Below are 21,623 nucleotides of genomic sequence, written 5' to 3'. Positions count from 1 at the left end.
TTTGGGTTTTATTTGGTTTTATATCTGTTCAACAAAGACTGTTTCTATGCTAACTGAACTTCTATGCTAACTGAACTTCTACCAAACTCTCCACATTGTGGGATTTTTCCTCTTGTGTACTGTGGAATCTAAAGTAAAGCCACATGGAATCAATTTTGATTCTGAAAATTGTCATCAAAATGACTTTTTCATAATTCCTCACCTGCCTTATTATGTTTTTATTGTTTAGAAAACTATTGTCAAATGAACAGACAAAAAAAAACCACTGTGAGGTTCATATGGAAAACACAGTTTGGCTTTTAGCAATGCATTTAATGCCTTGTGTCACTTCATTTTTCAAGTCCAACGCTATTCTGCCCAGCTTTTGCAGTAGGTTCGTTTTCCTTCACTGGCCTGCATTGCCACTGAGGAGGAGGTAGCAGTAATGAATTACTGTCATAAGATCGCTTCTTCAGCCGGGGCTGCTCAGTGCAGCACTGTTGTACAAATTTGCAAAAGTGCCATGTGAATATTTGGTCCATGTTTTTAAGGATTTCCTATTTTAAGAAAAATTAATGAAAATCTCTATTTCCAAATGGAAATTTCATTTTTTAAATGTTAAAGGGAGGTGGAGGACTTCTTTTTGGTCATAATGCTGAAACTAACTGGAAAATAGGAAACTGTTTGAATTGGATCCATTGTTTCATCAAACGGCTTTAGATATCTAATTTAAAACAAACAAGCAAAACCAACCAAGAAACAAAATAACCAAACACACACAAAAACTCAAACCAAAACAAACAAAAAAATCCCACCTAACCAAACCCTAAAAAACTTTGCTCTATGATTTTCAAGTGGAAAAGGGCAGCCTGGACAAAAACAAAACTTTGAAATGGCAAAAGGAGGGGATAGAGCTACAACTAGAAAACAAAAGAGTTGAGACACGCCATTTGGTAGGTCCTGAGTTGTTAAAAATTGGGAACTTTTGGAAGGTTGGCAAAAGAAGTAACTCCGGTTATTCTACTGAGTCTTCACTGTTGTGTTTGCCATGGGGTGGTTTGCATGAAGCAGGTGGGAAATGTGTTCCCTGCAGGGTGCTTAGTTGTTGGGGTGACGTTCCGCAGAAGGCCGAGTCCTTCCAACAGCTTTGCTGCCCGTGAGGGACTGTTCTTGCTTATCGAAACTTGTGAGATATGCTTCAGTTGCACTGTTGTCAGTGCCTGTCTTATCTCCATGAGTCTGTTTAGCTGTAACTGTATTAGATTTTAAACTCTTGGGTTTTTTTTCCGGATAGTTTTTTGTCAGCTGGGGGAGCTTGAGCTGGCTGGCTGAATGTTGAAGCTGGTGTGCAGAAGAGGTGGGACCCAACTGACTGGCAGTGGGAGAAAATGAACCTCCACTTTAAGTAGCAGTGAGCTATTATTAATAATTAAGCTTATCTGTAAAACCTCTCCCTTAGAGATTAGCGTGCTGATAGGGAAAAAAAAAAGGGGGTGAACTGTGTAAATAAAGAATTTTACTCATCAGGATAAATGTGGTCAAGAGTTGAGTAGTAAGAAAGAGTTTGTTCTCATTGAAAAATTATGCCAAGCCACCAGTGTCTCACATTGTCAAATTCTCTCACCTTTAATTGGAACTGGAAGCAGACTTTCAGTAGCACTGGTGATGCAGTCATGCTGATAAATACTAGACTTCCCAACACTATAATTTAAAAGAAAAAACACTGAAGCAGATGCTTGAATGTAACATAAAAGCTGCATCTTTCTATGGTGTAATTTTGCCTCCAGTTGGCAATACAGAGAGAACTGAAGCCCTTCAGACTTGCCTGGACATCTCTAAAACTGGCCTTTTAAATTTACCACTGCAACACGAAATTGGATGCTGAAATCCAGTAAGCTGCCCTGCAGTATTCCAACTGTTTATTCAGGGAAGCAGGCAGTTTTACTTTTTGTGTCTAAAGGCAAACAAGCATTTCATTTAATTTGCAAGGGGTGCTACAAAATGCAGAGGAGATGTGAGAAATGAGGTATTTGCTGTCTATTCAGACAATGAAGATATGTGAGAGAAGGAAGAAGGAAAGATTACAGCATTATATATATATACTGGAGGTCAAATCTTTTGGTTGGAAGAGACCCTCATCAAGTCCAACCATTGACCTAACTCTGGCACTATACCATGTCCCTGACTTGAGCTACAGGTCATTTAAACACCTCCAGGGATGGTGACTCCACCACTTCCTGGGCAGCCTGTTCCAAAGCCTGACAACCCTTTCCATGAAGAAATTTTTCCTGATATCCTATCTAAACCTCCCCCGGTGCAACTTGAGGACATTTGCTCTTGTCCTATCACTTGCTTTCTGGTAATTGTAGACAGCAATAAGGTCTCCCCTCAGTCTCCTTTTCTCCAGGCTGAACATTAGAGTTAGATTATAATTTATGATATAATTAGAGTTGTGCATGTCTATAAATATTGTGAGTGAACAGGCATTTAAAATCTCAGAGTATGTGGTGAAAGGCATCTGCAGCTGACTTCAGCTTGATAAATAAATAGTTGTGGTAGCTAATGTATTCTGCAATATCAGAAGTGTTACTGGTTAGCTGTATACTCTCATAAATCAAATGTATAGGTGTTTTGGTTTAGCATGGAATTTGTATCCATTCTAGTTTCAATGCAGTAATTACAGTAGCTTAACTTTAATGAAAGTAGGCATTATCTTTTATTCTTCATTTCCATGGTGTCAGTTGTTGAGATGGACATGTAATAGTAAAGAGGCTATTAATATTCTCATGCTCTTTTGACCAGAACTATTGGAGACCATTCAGAAAAACAGTGAGAAAGGTTCCATAACATGCACTTAAAGGGTTAAGGAAAAAAAAAAAGGCTGTTGCCAAGTTAATATGGGATGAATTCCTAGTCCATGTCAATTTAGATTAATTCGCTTTGTCAGTTGCTTTCAGCTATGAATTGTTGGAAGTAGACTACCCTAGTTCCCATGCAGCGTAGGGAAGTGCTTGGCTATAACATTAACTGATAAGGAACTGATTACTCCATGGTGTCACTGAAATTAAACTCCTTGCACCAATCAATTGATTCCACAGGTTTTTAGGATTGTTATTGTTTGATCTCTGAAACAAGATGACTTTTTTACTTTAAAATAAGCTGTTTCTCTCTCTTCAGTAGAACTAAGAAATAATTTTGCTTGGATCATCTGCTAAGCTTTTAGAAATGAGAACTGGTGAATTATTGTAACTTACAAAAAATTGTTGACTACCTAAACCCTGAAATGCTAGCTTCTAGTTCAGCTACCTCGATAGCTAAAAGCAGTTCAACATGTTTTGCTTTGTTGGCTGTTAAACTTAGCTTTGTGCCCTTTTAGCCTCCTTTCCTTTTTTTGGTGTTTTATCATACAGATATGCTGTGTGGCATATGTTAGGGAGTAGGATAGCATCTTCATGCTGAGTTCTCTTGCAGTTACTGTTATGCTCTAATATGTCTTGTGTATGAATTTGTTATGAATCTGTGCTGTTAAATAGGTGCTGCCATGCATTTAATTTTTTGTTGTTGTTGTTCATGACTTTAGTCTTAATGTCTAAGAGTTCTGTTAGTTTTAGACGTTTGTCTTGAGTCCACATTTGGCCATACACAGCTCTGTTGATGCAAAACAGAGCTACTTATAGCAGTGAAAAGTTGGACTGATCAGTTTTGATGAGAAAGATTGGTATGAAAAGGGTATACATTTGTTCACATTTCTTAAGTTATTTTAAATTGCCTTGTGCATATGAGCATTCCCCCTGAAGTTAACAGAGTACATCACTGCTTGTCTGCTGAATTCAGTGCACTTAAGATTTCCTCTATGCCGATTAGGTGCATGGGAGTAGTCGCACAAACCTGCTCTTCACAGGGACTATTTCCTCTTCAACGTGAGTCATACAGTGCAGAGGAAAGACATGAAAGCTCTTGTGGTGTGTTCTGTCTGATGGCTCGTTCTGTGCATCTGCTGGTATATTCTTACTTCTTACAGTGACATCTGATTCATTAGATGCTGTTAACAGAAGTTCTGTTTAAACTACATTAGGCTGTATTGATTTATAAGTGTAAATTTGAAGGTGTCTTTAGCTGGTTGTGGATAGGGAAGTTTTCATATCTTTCTTATTTCACATCTGCTGAGTAGCTGCTTTTCACCTCCTGTTGCGTCTTCTGGTTTCTGCTTGATTCTTTTCAGTATTTTCAAGCTCAGATTCTTCATCTGAAGTTTCTTAATTAGAATTTTCTACTGTGATTTATCCGATGAGCAGAGGTGTAGAAGGCAGTGAGAAGCAGCAGCAGCAAAATCAGCAATCTGTCTCTTGATATGTTGACACGGACATTTTTCTGTATCTTTAGTGGTTTTAGTGAAATATTTGATACAATTCTGTGTCACAAGTCATTTAAAAGCATGGCTCTTTTGTGGAAAAACACTGCTGAGGAACAGCGGTTTTTGTTTTGCTTTCTAATGGCTGTGTTTGGCTTAAAACCCCCTTTGTCTCTTTGGGCTGGAACACAGGAGCTGGCAAGCTGCTCTGTGCTGGAACGAGTGGTGCTCTGTTGGCTCTGTCTCCCTGTGGCCCCACTGGTGCCACTGGTGGGCCCGTTTCATTGAGGTTCTCACCTTTCAGTAGTAGTTCAGAGTAGCTGCTTGGTTTCAGCTGCAAAAACATCTTCCCTCAGGGTTTGTGTCCAGCAAAGCGTGTATACTCCTTTGCATTAGACCCATACTGAAGGCAGACCAAAGATGTGTCTAGCTTGTCCTTACACTTTGTAAAAACTTTACATTTTTCTTATGTGGAGCAAAAACTCCTGTAATTAGTTGACAGTTCTGAAATGTGGGCTTCTTAATGAATTAGAACCTGACTTCAATTCTCTCGACAGGGGAGGGTACACATGTGTGTATATGCACACATCAAAATATAGGTGCATTGTACTCATGTATGTATACATACCTGTGTGTATCTTTTTCTTAAAGATATGGACGCTGGTAGTTGGTTACCTGCTGATGGTTTCATTCAAGTGGAATATAAGCACTGAGCGTTACTTAAAAGCGGTCTCTGTCCCTGTCTGGATTATGCTGCTCTTTCACTTAGGTGAGTAATAAGGAGTTATTATTCTAAGGTGTCTGCTGGGATTCTGTTGTCTGGCAAATAAAGCTACTTGCTTGCCCCTCTGCTAAATCGTTATAGTGGAGTCTTAGCTGACATGCAGGCTGTTTTCTCTGCTCAGTAATTCTGGCTGCATGTGGTCAGCAGAGAGTCTTGGAGTAAGCAATGGGAAGGCTTCAAGATGGTGAGCGACATAGATCTTCCACTCCTTCTGCCCAGTAGGTACCTCCCATGGCTTTCACTTACTTGACTCACCGACCTGGTACTGACTCCCTGACAGTGAGGAAGGGCTGGGGTCACATGTGGGTGGATTTAGACATACACTTGTGAAGATTTTTAATATCAGTATTTTCTTGAGAGCCTGCTATTAACCAAGGCTCAAGCTTTAAAATTAGTTTCATAGTAGTAATAGAAGAAAAAAAAATGCTATCAGTAGTCAACAAGCATGTTGATATGATATCAACAATGTCAAATAAATCTACTAGTAATCTGTATAATCTGTTAATACAAATATAACATTATAGTAATCTATTAGCATTAGATTTATTTTACATATTTAATATAACAGATTGTCAGATTATATTATCAAATCAGAGAGTTTATGGTAGAAGTGTCATGCAAATAACAGAATGCTATCATGATGGAAGGCTTCGCAGCATACTTCAGGATTTACTTTGCTTTAGCAGCAGGTTTCAAAAGTTGTTCTGGCTGTGTGGGGACACTTCCTGAGGCTTTAAGCTGCACATAATGGCTTTGCATTTGCTTACATTTTCACAGTCTTGTATTTGCTGGGGAGTAGTAGCTGAAAAGCCAAAACCCAAGAAGGCACTGCTTGCTGCCACTCAGTGGAGATCTAACATAAGTGTAGACTTTTGGTGGAACTTGATTTGCCTCTGATATCTAAAATGTTTTTATTTTGTGTGTATTTTCATGTAATTTTGCATATTTTTTAAAAAATTGCTCACTATGTCAGCATAGTTTAAAGTCACTGAAGATAGAAACAGTAACAACTTGGTTTATTCATTGGGAAACTTGTCCACCTGTGTTGTACATTCTTCCTTTTTGTGAATGTAGAAAACTTGTTTGCTTTATGGCATTTAGTTTCTGCCCAGATTGTTCCTTGTTGATGTGGTGCCTTTCTCGGTTTTGTTAAATGTAGAGTTTATTAATAGTGTACTTTTTCTTGTGAAAAAAACCTCAGTGCTCTATCTTTCAGCTTCTGTGGCAGGTTCCTGGAGAATTCCTGTGTTTCTGGTTATAGTTGTTCTGATGACTGTAGGCATGTTGCACGAACAGCAAAAGGGAAAGGAGTCTTCTGGTAAGGAACAAGTCACTGTTTCTTTTATTGTTAGAGGCAAAAGTTCTGTAAAGGTCAGTGAAAGAATCTGGACCATATCTCACTGTAAACTCAATATCATATGGATTGCAAAAACTTACTATAAGACTTTTTAGTATATTTGTTTCAAACTGGTTTACTCATGCTGAAGTGCATCTTCTATTCTTTACAGAAAATCATTGTAATAGACGGATGTTTCTTTTCCATAGGAAAGCAGCAACTCTCATTATCAAACCCGATTGCTCAAGTTTACAGAATCCTATATGTAGTTTCAAGCATAAGGAAAGCCCAAAAAATTTGATATCCAAGGCTAATTTTGAAAGAAATAAGCAATATGGGTTGGGTAGCTCCTATAATATTGAGTATGAGAGAAACAGACAATTCTATCCAGCAAATTTCCTATATCCAGTCATTCATTTTTAAAAAAACAGTTTCTTAAAACTGTGGTTTGTGTTTAGATTTTGAGAAAGATAGGTTTTGCTTGTTGCGGGTCAATTTTGCAAAAAAACAAATGCCAGGTATTCTTTTCCGGTATTAGCTGTATGAATATTTGGGGAAACTTTTTTCCTGTTTTGCTGTTTTAGTTTTCTTGAAACTCATCATAATCTTGGTTAGTAAAGTTTTATTATCTGCTGTAAAGAGTTTTATGTTAATCAGACTGCCAGCAACTGTGAGTGACTTAGTTGGTAGCAGTTCAGTGTGGAAGGTGTTAAACAGATAACTAGTTTTGTGTTTTGGCTCCAAGTGTATTATAATATTAAAATTATTAGCATGCATTCCTGTTTGATTGTACTGACTTCATATAATATGTATTATAAAAACTAACAGTGTCTCTCTGTATAATTTCTGTTGCTTGACAGCTTCAGTGGATATCAGGCAACAAATAAAGTGTTTTAAGACTTAAGCTTTTATTTATTTACCTACACATATACATTTTACAGGGGCAGAGCTTCGTGGTCAAATGATTTCCATTGCTGCTTCAACAATTGCCATGGCAATTTCAATGACAGAAGATGAGTCCAATAATGAACGTTCCTCACAACCCTCAGGTGACTGAACACTCTGTAAGAAACATTTGAATTTGCTCTAAAGGCATGGCATTAGAGGGAATTAAGAACAAATTTCAAAAGAATTCCTATCCTTTTCATCCTCTCTGAAACAGCATATTGATATTTGTCTTGTGAAACAGGCTTATTTGTTTTTAAAAATGTTAAGAAGACAATAATATAAAAGCTATCTTGCAAATTATGGTTTACATGTAAGTGTGTACATTTATAGTAGAAGGCCTGACTAGAAGTTTTGTTTTTTTTAAGAATGAGGGTATTTTTAAAAAGTTTTTCCCCCATTCTTTCTTATTTTTATTTTTTCCTAACCTTCTTTTGATTTGTTGGCAGTTAGGAGATATAACTGGATTTTTGGACCAGGTACAGACAGACTAGAATAATTTTTGTGTACATCACAATGACAAAAAACCCCTTTGTTTTCTATTTGAATGTGGTATGCTCAAAGTCTTTCCTGTAGTGAGTTTACTTGACATTAGCTTGAGTCATGATACTTTCACTTTCAATAACATAACTATAAATCTATAAGAAATTACTTGAAAGAGTTGCAAAGAAGGTGTTTAGATGTCCGTCACTGATTTTGAACCTTACCATCATTTTTCTGGGTAGGCATTTGATGGAAAAGATACTAGAAAAATAGGTTATTATGGAGAGCTCTGGAAATTGAAAGGTTTCATCCATTTGCTGCAAGTAGACAGAACAAGTCATTCAACTTGACAGAATGTGAACTTCCAAAGCTTTAATTTGAAATTGGCTGTGTCTAAGAGTTTTCTGCTTCAAGACAGCATGTTGTTAATATTGTCTGTATTGTGTAAATCATGCTCCAGAGGAGGAAATGTAGTGATTGTGCAAGAGAGAATGCTTTGAGCGTGTGGCTTTAAAAACTTATGTCTAAAGGCTACCATTTGTGAAACTGAAAAGTTACTTCAACCACCAGGTGAAATGGTGTAGAACAAGCTCTTCAGAAATTTTTAATGAAATATAAACACACTTCCTGATTTTAAATAAGCCAAAAGAAGCTGCACTTGAAAACGTTTCATTTTTAAATACAAAAAAGCAGCTTTAAACAACTTATTATTTTCTTATATTTGTTTCTACATTTTACATAACTATCTCAAAACCAAATATAGAATCCTAAGAACGTTATGTCCTGAAATATGAGAATGGAGCATTACTCTAGCCTTTAATTTTGGAAATGAGATAATTTATTTAGCTGGCTTTTGAACATCTGGTCAAGCAACAGTCTCCCACAAATGTGCCATGTAAGTGTTTGTGTTCTTGTTTGTTGCTTTTTTTTTTTTTGTTTTGACTTACACAACAGGTTTAATTTTTTCTCTTCAGGAGAGGTTTCGTTTTGTTTTTTCTGTTTTCAAGCTGTAACCTCTCTTTGCCAGAAGAAAACTGCAGCGGTTTTACAAACTTTTTTTTTTAATGAATATATTTTGACTTATTTTCTTGAGACAGTTAACCAGATGTTTTTTTGTCTTGCAAATTCTGTTGGTTTTCTCCTTCAAGACAGGAAAAGAATAAATATGAAGTTTCCTGTTTACTCCTAACAATAGTTCAAATAATTTTCCAACAATCTGTTGCAAATTAGCATTCTATTCTGTGTTATGTGTTAAGCATCCTTTTGGTCATCTTTGATTTGTATCTTCTGTATGCATGGTGATGAAACATCATTCTCGTCCAGCATTCTCTTGAAATTACCGAAGAACGTTGTTATTCATGAAGGGGTACCTTCATCCTGGTGTTCTGAAAGACATTAATAATAATAAAGTCACTATTTCATCTAATCCTCCATTTCTTATAACAAAAACACGTTCTCTTTTTAGGAAGACTTCTGTTTACAGGTAACTTTCTCTACCCTTATAGAAAATGAACTTGTCTTTCTCTCTGAAGTGTAGTTTGTAGGATAGGGCTGGCCTTTATCCCTTTGAGACATAGGATCATAGAATTGTTTTGATTGAAAAAGACCTTCAAGATCATTGTGTCCAAACATTAACCTGACACTGCCAAGTCCACCCCTAAACCATGTCCCTAAGTGCCCCATTTACACATCTTTCAAACACCTCCAGGGATGGTGACTCCACCGCTGCCCTGGGCAGCCTGTTCCAATGCCTGACAACCCTTTCCGTGAAGAAAGGATATTGTTCCTAATATCCAACCTAAACCTCCTCTGGCACAACTTGAGGCCATTTCCTCTCATCCTGTCATTTGTTACTTGGGAGAAGATACCAACACCCTCCATGCTACCACGTCCTTTCAGGTAGTTGTAGACAGTGATCAGGTATCTCCTCAGCCTCCTTTTCTCCAGACTAAACAGCCCCAGTTCCCTCAGCTGCTCCTCGTCAGACTTGTGCTCCAGGCCCCTCACCAGCTTCTCTGAACTCTCTCCAGCACCTCAGTGTCTTTCTTGTAGTGAGGGGCCCAAAACTGAGCGCAGTATTCAAGGTGGGGCCTCACCAGCACCGAGCACAGTGGCACAATCACTTCCCTGGTCCTGCTGGCCACACTATTCCTGATACAAGCCAGGATGCTGTTGGCCTTCCTGCCCACCTGGGCACACTGCTGGCTCACGTTCAGCCAGCTGTCAATCCACACCCCGACATCTCTCTTTGCCGGGCAGCTTTCCAGCCACTCTTGCCCGAGCCTGTAGCGCTGCCTGGAATTGTTGTGACCCAAGTGCAGGACCTGGCACTTGGTCGTGTTAAACCTCATACAATTGGCCTCGGCCCATCAATCCAGCCAGTCAAGATCCTTCTGCAGAGGATCCTTCCTACCCTCGAGCGGATCAAGAGTCCCACCAAACTTTTTGTCATTTGCAAACTTACTAAAGGTGCACTCAATCCCCTCAGCCAGATGATTGATTAAACAGAACTGGCTCCGCTTACCACAACCCTTAGGGCCCAGCCCTCCAGCCAGTTTTACCCAGCAAAGAGGTTTGCCAAGAAGCACTCCACCTCAAGCTTTTGCTGTGTTTAGCTGCTTGCAGAGTTGCTTCTTTCAGGTTGCATGTTGAAATTCCTTTGGGAATATTCTGAAGTTCCACTAAATACGTTACCAGCAAGCAGCAGATGTTTCTGTCATGATCCCAGTGTCTATCAGTTGGGTAAATCAATAGATTTGCGTTATCGTATTAGTGTGGTGGGGAAGTTTTTATAAGCTCTAAAAATAATTCCACTTACTTGTAGAACACCAGTGCAGACTTCTACAACAAGAGAAGAGTGTTTATCCTGTGTATGAGGCTGCAGAATTTGTCACTGACTACTACTGTACACGTATGACAAATGGGTCTTGTCTTTTTGTACATTCTAGCTGTCATGCTTTAGGCCAGGAATGGCTTTAGTGACACAGTGCAGCTAAAACTGCATGTGTGGAACGTAAGTTGTTTGGCTGATATGCATGTAATGTATTGTAATACAGTTTTTACAGCAGGTGATGGGAGGAAAGTGGCTGGCGGTGAGGGGACACAAGTCCAGTGAAAGAGTTGTATTCATTGCTTACCTGCTGCAGTATGTACCAATATAACAAATTGCCTTTTATTGTTCAGCGTAGAGTAACTATCTAGAATTTCTTGTGTGTGCGTTCTTCCACTATGGCTGCAAATTTTTCTCAAGTAATGGTGTGTGGGAAGTCTGTGCATTTTGCCACCAGCATGGGGCCTCAGGATAAGTTAATACTTGTGTTCTCAGGGAGAGATTCTATATACAGTGACTGAAGATAGATTTGGTGTCACCCATAACTAGACAGATTTACCAATTTAAAAAGAGAAATAAATCAATAAATTACTATGTTCTTTATACAAGAATTTTAATTTGGACATTAAATTTTTGCCTGAAATTACTATGTAGTGTTACCTATAAGTGCATTTAATACATCACTTTATGTTTTGTTTTGGTTTGTTTTTTTTTTTAAATTCAGTTTCGTGTTTACTAACAATGGGAGAATGACAACATTTGTTACCCATTCATTTATGCTTGCTGTTGTTACTAAAATATTTTACACAATGAAGTAATTTAGAATCACAGTGTGAGTGCTATGTTTGTAGTGTGAGTGTTCAGGAAAATAAAAAGTGTAGTAAGAAATTTGTAAGATAAAAGCTTTCTCTTCAGTGTTGTGTTTAAATGAGCTTTGAGCAAATCTAAGATTTCTTTTTGAGTACTTAAAGAGAAATCAAAGATTTCTTTTAACACCTCTGATTTCTTTCAGAAGTGAATTACACTTTGTGTTTTTCAGGATTTTGTGATAAAATGTATTTGGCTTGTAATTTACCTGCAGTGACAGGAGACCTCTTAGAGGCTGTAGTATTTTTTCTTCTGTCCTCCTCCCAGCACTGCTTGGCATGGTGTTGCATGATGTGGGAGAGCTTACACAGGCCTGTTCTGGCATTTCAAAATTCAGCACCAAGCCTGTATGTCTCTTTTAGAGAAATCACAGAATAACCCCCCCACAAACAAAACCAACCAACCAAACTCCAAAACAACAAATAATAGCCCACAAAAACCCTGAACAAAACGATAAACCCCAAACCAAACAAAATCCCAAACCAAAGGTTAATTTGGGACTATGGAATGTATTCTGTTCTGTGGTGAACATTAATGTGATAATTTCCACTTCTTTGTTTACATTTGTTTTAGGAGCAACAGAAGGTGATCAGTCTCCACAAGCTTCATCATCATCTTTATCCTCCTCTTCGTCCTCTTCTGGGAGCAGACAAAGACCTGAGATTGGAGCTTTTCTTAGAAAAAAGAAAACTAGTGATATTTACTTTGTTACACTTGTGTGGGCCATTGTCATTGTCCAGATCTGGCTGAATTTCTGGATTGTGCAGCTATTGCCTGTGCCTTTTGCAGGTAATAAATCAATTTATTGTACTTAATGTGTATTGAATGATGACTTTGGATAGCCTTAGGCTTTGCGTTTAAATAAAATAGAAGGAAAGGCTTGTTAAGGCTTTTTGTTAAGACAAGATGAATTGGAGCTTCAAATAGGAAGACAGATACGCACTGTCTGTTGCCGTGTAGCGGACAACTTTGTAAAATTGATTTGTCTGTTGACTATTGTAGTTATCTGGAATAATTTAGTGCCATACCTTACATTGTAACAATACTTCTGGTTTAGAGTACATCTTTTATGGTTTTTGCCCCTATAGATAAAGACTATTTTAGCAGTTTTTCAGTAGCCAAGTACAGCTCATGCTAACTTTTAATTTACATTAAAAATGGGTTGCTATGTCCTGTGAAGAAGTCACAAGATAAACTTGATTCTAATTCTAGATCTAAGGTTAATTAGCTTTGTCCTTCACATCTACATGCATCTGTTCTTTTATATATCAAGCAAGATTTGAGTAGTTATGATAGCTATTGAAAGAGTTTATTTTAAAACTGAATGACACTTTTTCCAATACCCTTTTAGGAGGTGAATATGGAAGGTGGGAACACTGGAAATATGCATGAGCTACTATGTATCTGTACGCATTTCCTCCCATCCCCCTACCGTAAACAAAATGAGTTTCATAATTTGCTTGGATTTTCTCTAAACTTAAAATGCTATTTTTCAGCAGTTCTAAATGTATTTAACACTTAAATGTAGTTATTTTCCCATTTACCAAGTGTGGTGGTTTGGCCTCAGCTAGCAACCAAGTGCCTGCACTCTTGTCCTGTCTTCCAGCGTGGGCCACCCCCATGAGCTGCAGTCCCTTTTGGGAGGTACCAGCTCAGGCATCTCCTCATCCCTGGGCCACAGTCCCTCTGGAGATGTGCTTGCTCCAGCATGGGTCCTCCACAGGCCACGGAACCTCAGAGGGGTGCACCTGCTCTATGGTGGAGCGCTTCTGCTCCCCTGGCCTTTTTATTCCCTCTGTTCATCCCTCTGTTCTATCTTCCTCTCTATTCGCTTGCTCTGTGTTCTTTCCTTTTCTCACTCTCTAGTGTTTTCTGCCCTTCATTAAATACATTTTCACAGAGGCACCACACTTGTGCCTGATGAGTTCAGCTTTGGCCTGTGGTATGTCCATTGTGGAGCGCCCTGGAATCAACTGTGTGTGGCACAAAGCAGCCCTGGCCTCTCCCCCTGGAGGCCACCCCAGTGGCCACCCTGCTACCAAAACCTTGTGATTTACACCCAATTCACAAAGCCATAATAAACCATCTAGTTGTGCATCTGGAAATCACGACTGTTGGGGCCATGCTTACAGGTTCGAGGAGCTGTGAACTCTGAGAGGCACAGTGAATGGGGAACATGGTGAAGGGAACAGCTGCAGATTTGGCTGCAACACTGTAGGAGCAGCTAAAGGGTAACACGATGGTTAGGAATATAAATAGCTGAAAACAGAGTAAGCGGAGAGAGGGATTTGATCTTTGTTTCATTGCAGTATAGTTGCTGCAGAAGAAACTGCCCAGTTTTGTTGTCTGGGCATCATGGGAAATGGAAGGTTGGATGTAGCTCATAAATAAATAATAAAAATTATAAAGGGATTAGAAAATAAATTTTAGACTTCCTAGAAACAGATGCTTACATGGTTTAATTTATTGAAAAGTCAAGGAGTGACTTTACCACTGTTAAGAGATACCTACTTGTATGGAAGAAAAAATTGATACAATAGTTTTATGATTAGGCAGACAACAATAAATGGTTTTAAGCTTGAGCCTGACAAATCTAAAAGTACACAACTATAACTGAAATGGGTGAATACTGCTGCTTCCAGTCATTAAGTCCAAAATAGCTATCTGAACAATAAGCTCATGCCAAATTAGAAAATGAACTTGCAAATATTTGTCACTTGGTTCCATAGTGGTGACACTGGGCTATTTAAGTGCTTTTTCTTGGTATATAACTGAGTATAACTAGATCACCACAAAAATATTGTGAAAAGGGATTATAATGATGAAGAAAGCCAAATTTAGAACAGTGATTCACATTAAGTGTCAGAAGGTGGATGATGTTAACCTGGATTGTTAAAAGAGAGGTGGTATTAAAAATATTTAGAAGTGGAAAATAGGGAGGCTTATAAAGCAAATTGCCTTGCAGCTGTTCAAGTTTAAGGACGCTAATAACTTTAAGCAGTTCTGAGACCTTAAGAAGAATGCTTCTAATACGTAAAAAACAAAACCAAAACCAAACCAAAACCTTAAATAGAAAGGTGTTAAATTCACCAGAGTTCCTTATATTGGTAGACAGGGCTTACATGAATTAGCATTTAGATTATTAGAAATATCTTGGTACCGTTAACATTTTTCTTGAATGCAGTTGTACTTCAGTAGAATGAGACGCTCTTTTAAAAATGCTTAATATAGAGGGTGGAAAAATTATACCATAAGATGAAAAGGTGAAAAAATTACTTTTGAATTTAAAAGCTAAGCAATAAACCAGGTTGTGGAACACTTGTAGGATTTTGTTCAGTGATATGAGCCTGGGAATCCTGGTATTGTCTCTTTTTAAGATCTTTCATTTACTTCCTTACTTGTTCTGCTGCCTCCTTTTTTAAGTCTATTTTTGTCCTCAGGTCATTTTGTGCTTCCTGGAGATTATTATGCAGCTTTCTCTTCTTTTGCTCACAACTTTTTAATAACAGTCCTCCTTTAACTTTTTCTGTCTTGCCTCTTCTTAACTTAATAAATTACAGCTGCATGATCGTAGCACCTCCTGACATCGCCTTTGCAATGAGTGTACACTTGGTTATTTTAGACGATACTATTTAAACACTTATTTTTAAATAATAGCAGAAGGTTAGAATGCCGTTTCAGGTATGTTGTTCACCTTGTAAAATTCAAGGTTGCCCTGTTTTGCATCAGTAAGTCTATTTACCATGAGTTGCATTTCATCATACAAAACTTCAGCCTGTAAGTTAGGTGCTGGCACTCGCACTATATTTTCTCCTTTTTCTTTTGTTTGTTTGCCACATAATCTTTAGTGGAAAGATTATTTCTTCAAGAGAATAAATCCCATGTTTGCCATGTGGTGGTGCCAGAGGGTAAGTAAACCAATTGTCAGCAAATTGTTGAATGAGCTCTCCATGAAAAAGAACTGTTACACAAATGGCGTACAGACAGTAGGTTCTTGTTGAACTTTGATAAATGCCCTGTGGATATTAAAATTTAACCTTTTTTCACTATGTGTGTGACTTTACACATCTCCAAGTAGAAGCATGATGTGAATTTTTGAGAATGAGGACATTACTGTGGTGTTGATGTAAGGCAGTAGTAAGTAATGAATCTAGCTTGGAGAGTAGCCTTTGTAATAAAAACCCACTTTATTAAAAGTGTACTTCAATGTAATGATGGGGTGTTCAGTATCAAATGTTGCAATAAATATGATGTAATTGGAGGAGTACTACTAGCATTTTCACAGGAAGTTATTTTACTGTGTAAGTAGAATTTTTAACACTGATTGTAATTTTTGTTCTATATGTGACATTTGTGGTTTATAAATTCTGGGTTTAAAAAAATAGGCAGAAATTAGGAGAATTCTGTGATTCTGTTGCTAATGGTTTCACTTTGTTTTCTGTTAGAACTATAGTTTTCAGTATTTGGGGATGTAGCATTAATTATTTCAGAGGATTGTGTATCAGTAGTTCGTGTCAGGACTGGGTTGTGAGATCTTCTGATTTGTTACTGCTGTATATTATAATCCTTTAAGTTGATGGATCTTGTAATGATATTTTTGTGACTGGTATGTTTCCATCAATGCTCAATTAATTCACATTATAAACAAAGGTTTGTATTACAACTGATTGCAGTTAACTCCTCTGGTTTGATGTTAAAGTGGCTTTGGAAGATTACTCACTTTTCTTCTTTTCAGTGAAGACAAAACAGATAGTTTGAGTGATCTGACATTTTGTTGAATTAAAAAAGTACATGGCAAATATTTCATGACGATTAAAGACCTATTAGCTTCCAAAGAAAGTTTCATATGCACCGTGCTTTTTTGCTTTTACATTCCTGATGGTGATGATTCGCAAGTGTTGTGTGTGTAGTCAGTAAGTGAGAAAGAGCAGTGCCCTTGCAGAATTGGAACCATAAGCCTTGTGCAAAAGTATCTGGGCTTTATTTCATGGCAAGTAAACGGACATGAGCTTTTATTTCTGTAACGATAACACTAGACATTTCTAGTGTTGCTGAGAAGCTCTTTATTTTACAGTGGATGTGTGTTAGAAGTGTTGGAGAGAAGCTGCTTGCGGTAGCAAAATGCTTCTTTTGGGGGGAGAAAAAGTTGTAAATGTATTCTGTTTGGTTTTGAGGAGTAGTATGGGTTTCTCTGAAGCTTTGTGATCACCAAGATCGAAAGCTGATCTCAAAATAATGTTTTTTATGTTTAAAAGTAAAATTAATCAGGAGTTGTATTTCAGTTGAAAGTTTAAATGAGCACTTCTTTACTGTGAAATTAGGCGTGATCTGCTTTCAATTCTTAAAGGAGACAGCTTTAACTGTCTAAAGGCCTAAAATTTAAGAATTGAGGCTGAAAATTTTCTTTCATGCGTAACATACTGTGAAGTTCTGAATGTGGTATTTTATGTGTAGTTATCTGGTGTGGTCGATGTGTGAAGATGTGATAAATCCACTGTATTGGGATTGTGGAATGGCACCTTGATACCTGCTTATCCCAGGCCTCGCCCAAGTCTGTTAGCTGCATGATTGGGTAGTATGCAGGCACCTTCTGCTGCCATCTGAATTCCATGTGGATAAGCATAGCTGTAAAATGAGGGAGGAGATTAATACTAAAACCACTTGAAAATTCTAAAAGCAGTTTCTAATGGGAAATAAAACTCAAGAATATTTTTATTTCTTTTTCATAGGTCTTTCAGAATGGAATAGATGCACAGTCTTGGGGTGCTCCTCTGATATCTCTAATACTTCGTTTCCTTCTTGTGGTTACAGTTTGGGCACTTAAAAAACTCGTGGTTCATTTTGGAGTTTTGAACTTCATGGCAAACCATTGCAAAAGTTGGTGGCAACTCGTTGAAAATTTTGTGAAGGAACGTCAGGAAGCTCTTGCTCCACGGCCCATCAGAGGGCTTGGAAGAGTCATACTAAAGCTTGACAGTAAGGTATTTCTACTTATTTTCTTAAACAGCCTGAAAGTTTTATTCTCTGTTCACTGTATGCTGAAATGCTTTAATTCTAAAATAAATGTCTGTCACTAATGGACATGTCTCTCATGTAAAACTGTATCTGTTTTATGGTGTATTTTAAACCGTGTCTCTTCTTTCACTATTCACACTTAAGTACACATTTAAACTTTGTTAAATGATTACATGCAAAGCTTGACAAAAGTCACTTTTAAAATGTTGAGTTACTTTTAGAAGATTCCTTATTTGAGAAAGGCAAACTTCTCGTGGTTCAGTCACCCTACCTGATTACAAATACTTTAAAATAAAATTTAGTCAGATGTAATCTGAAGGATGAGATGTTCCTACTTCTGTTATGAAAACTTAATTGAAAAAGCAACCCATTTTATTCTGTAAGTAGGGCCTGAGCTAGTTTGAACACATTTGCTTACACTGTGTGGAAGTATAGTTGTTGAACACGGTGGGATGGTGGTACAGAAGGGAGGCTTCCCTCTGTAAGAGAAGAATACGTTATTTGGGAAATGCCATAGAATAAGGCTTCTGTGTTCCCCTCCTTTCTCCCCCACTCAAAATGCACCCACATGTGCATTGCAAATTGCAGAGTTGGAAAGCTCCATAAAATCTATGAAGGCTTCTCAGTTTTAACTTAATCTGATAGATTATTTGTTCATAGTAGCTTTCTGTAACTGTGTTGTGGAAGTATTTTCTGCTTTAGAAAAAGCTATTGCATCAGACTTCCTATAACTGAAGAGCTGAACCCTGTAAGTACATTTGTCAGAGCATTTGCACCTCAGCAGATCCATCTCCAATTTATAGCTCTGAATTCCTATAGGAAAAGGAAGAGCTTAAGTCCAGATTTTATGGGTAAATGGATGTCAAAAGGTCAAAAAAAGCATTACAATGACTGTAGGAAATAAGTAATAATTTCACAGAGTTCATTAAGGAAGAATTTGAAAAAGGAAAAAAGCTTTTCAGAGTATAGCTATGGACAAGATAACAGGAGTTTCCAACGGCAGTGGAAAGTATTAACATATTCGGATAAAAGCTTACATTACACAAATCTTTCAATTAAAGCTTTTGTTTTGTCAGTAAGAACACTCTCTAGACACAGTGTCATATGTATTGTATTTCATGAGCTGTTGAGTTTAGCATCCTTGTTTTGCGTAGCTATGTGGTATAGTATCCTCCCTAATTCCACTAAGACTTTTGTCCTCAAAGGAGGTAGGGCTTTTGTCATAATGTGCAGCAGAACTTCCCACTCTTCAGCTTACACGCATTTAAAGTCAGTTTATATTCATGTTGTTCTTGTCTAAGCAAAAGAACAGTGTAAGCACAACTCATTTCTCTATCTCCCTTCTCCTCCCCATTTTTTAGGTGGCAGTCATATTCCTTCTGAGTCTGTGCTGTGTGTATTAAGGCAATTTAAGCTCTTCTGGTCATTATAAGGACACTTGATACTCTGCATGATGCTGTTGCCCTTGTTTGTGCCTATTCTAATTACAGTTCGCCTAGCTTTATCATGGGTGGCTGGAATTATAGGTGGTCTTCCAGTGCTTATCACACTAATGCTTTCATATCTTTTAAGTTCTACTGGATATGCTTATTGTAGGATCACAGATGCATCTTATCTCTGAGAATTTGGGAAGCAATGACATAGGATATTGGGAATTTTGATTTTTGCGGGGACAGGAAAAGGAGAGGAATGAAAATGACATCCTTGCGAGTTTTTTTTTTAGAAAGGATGGATGAGCAGTATTTAAATTCGATTACCAGACATTTTAGACATTTTAGCTTAATTACGCACTGTTGAAGAGGAAATAAAAATATGCAAACACAAACCAGAAATTCATGCAGTAAATTGTTAGAGCTTACCATTTGCGGGTATGTGAGAAACCAAGACTGAAGGATGATTCCATTTGCAATTAGATGTTTAATTTTTTAATATTTTATTTGTGCTTTCCTTTCTTGGGAGCTGAAGCTTCTTAGTAATTTTTTGTTTGTTTGGCTTGTTTCTGTTTGGTTTTTTTTTTGCATACTAAGTTAACTGGAGGCGGAATCTCAGGCTCAGGACATATTGGTGCTCTTAGCCAAGTACAACAAGCCATTGACAAGGTCTGTTTCTTGTCTAGTGGTACTCCTTGGTCTTTCTAAAGTAGTATGGCCTGTTAGGAAATTGTTATAATTTTGAGTAAAAGGTAGCGAGGACGATGAGACATCTTCAAATGGCACATCTTTTTCTCCCAAATGAAGTTTAGGATACTAGTGTAGATGATCCAGAAAACAATGCATTGTTATAAATAATGGGGGAGTACTGTTTATGTGTGCAAATCTTTGAGCTTTACTGATTATGTCTGTTTCTTAAATAAAAGCAGTAAGAAAAGAACTGCTCTTCTTCTTTCCCACTATTCATCAACCTTGAGTTATCTTGGAAATGCAGGCTTATTTTAGCTCAAGTTCTGATCAAGCCAAAAGAAAGCAGGGCATTGTTTTTCATTTTCTTTATAAACAATAGGTCAAGCTGGGCCTGTATGTGCAGGCCTGCTTTAAATATGAATTGTAGAAATAGGTTGTTCTTACCATATTCTTTAGTCCCTGGTTGTGCATTTGCCCCATGGAGCCCACAGAAGTAGCGGTTCAGATATGAGAGACTCCCTGGAGGAAAGAGTAGGGAAGTTTCTGTGGTCATCCATCAAGACATCTTAAAGCTTTATAGGTACGATATCATGCGTGTTCTTATCAGCAGTCAAGAACTAATTATTTGTTTCACTGATTTTTTTTTTTTTAAAGACTGTCCTTTAATAAGGGCAGTTTTATTTAGGCTGGAGTTTTCGAGGGAGTTCAGCAGCATGCACTACACTTTTTCTTTTTTAGTTAGAATGTGCTAGTATCAGTGAATCATGTAGCTACTATATGCTTTTTCTTGGTATAGCATACTATAATTTTATGTATGGAGTACTGTAATAGTTTTTTTTGAACTTCGGGTAAAGTCAAGGTTTGGTTCTTCTGGTACCAAGTTTACCGTGTAGTTAAAGCAAGGACAAAAAAGAGGGAGAATCTCTACCAGTGCATATATTATTCTAGGAAATACTTCCATAGACGTGTAAGGTCTGATATGAGTGGTTGTTCAGTAAAATACTGGGCAAGTGGCTGTAGCGTTATTAATTTTGGATGACTTGAAAATTAGAATTAAGCTGTAGCCTATTTTTAAATGTAGATTGATTACATTTGTAGAACTACTTAAACATCAGTTCATAGGCAGGTGGGGCCTCACAGATATGATCTAAAACATTAATAAAAAAGATTGGTATTTTTTATATATAGTGTTACTTTATAGTTACTGTATTTATAACGGAATTCTAGGAGGCTGAAATTATAGAAAAATACCAAAGACTTCCTTTCACATTCTACTAAAATCTCAGGGTAATGAGAGAGCTCTAGCTTTTGTTGTGTTCGATTTGCAAAGTGGATAAATACAGCCATGAGATCTAAGTATCTTCCTAATATATAGTGGGTTTTAATATGCAGAAGTAAAGTTAAAAGCAAAAGTGTGTTGTTGAATCAGTAAACTACCTTTTTCACTGATTAAATTATTCCATAGTTGAAGAGGTGAAATAGGAACAAAATCTGCTGTGTCAGTTCGAGGCTTTTGAAGCCTTGTTATTGCTTTCCATTACTGTGATTCTTTCAATGAGTAGTAAAAATGGATGCTTTGTAACATACTTTATTTTAATGTTTACTGTGTTCATGTTTATTTCTAAATCTGTTTCTTGCTTCTGATATAACTTAACATTCTGAGATTTTATTTTATTTGAAAGGTTCTTACATTTTGCTTTCATTGGGAGCTAATATAATTTCTGGCAACTAGTCAAAATGCTAGATTTGACCATTCAATGATCTTGTTTTCAGGGAGAAACAAATTTCACTCACTTGATCTTAACCTCTAACAGAGATGGAGAATAACGTTAAAGCTTTTCGCTGTTGTGATGATGCTGCTAACTGATTACTAATGGCGAGAATTAGGAGTATCGTCCTACATAAACTAGGTC

General features: G+C 37.4%; 1 protein-coding gene across 3 annotated transcripts in view; it reads left to right on the top strand.

Moving 5' to 3' along the window:
• TMEM245 (transmembrane protein 245) overlaps nucleotides 1–21,623 on the top strand; it is an 85,755-nt gene that overhangs the window by 7,812 nt on the left and 56,320 nt on the right. For 2 of the 3 annotated variants that reach the window (XM_065052825.1, XM_065052826.1), the window contains exons 2-7: nucleotides 4,982–5,099; nucleotides 6,331–6,432; nucleotides 7,392–7,499; nucleotides 10,703–10,789; nucleotides 12,149–12,364; nucleotides 17,387–17,556. In XM_065052825.1, coding sequence (XP_064908897.1) covers nucleotides 4,982–5,099; nucleotides 6,331–6,432; nucleotides 7,392–7,499; nucleotides 10,703–10,789; nucleotides 12,149–12,364; nucleotides 17,387–17,556 — 801 coding nt within the window. The remainder of the gene's footprint in view (nucleotides 1–4,981; nucleotides 5,100–6,330; nucleotides 6,433–7,391; nucleotides 7,500–10,702; nucleotides 10,790–12,148; nucleotides 12,365–17,386; nucleotides 17,557–21,623) is intronic. The other variant, XM_065052827.1, reaches the window with a different exon arrangement.

This window comes from Columba livia, chromosome 2 (assembly GCF_036013475.1).
Source record: "Columba livia isolate bColLiv1 breed racing homer chromosome 2, bColLiv1.pat.W.v2, whole genome shotgun sequence".
Lineage (NCBI taxonomy): Eukaryota > Metazoa > Chordata > Aves > Columbiformes > Columbidae > Columba > Columba livia.
The sequence above is the reverse complement of the archived record's forward strand: the minus strand, read 5'-3'. Positions and strand labels throughout refer to the sequence as shown.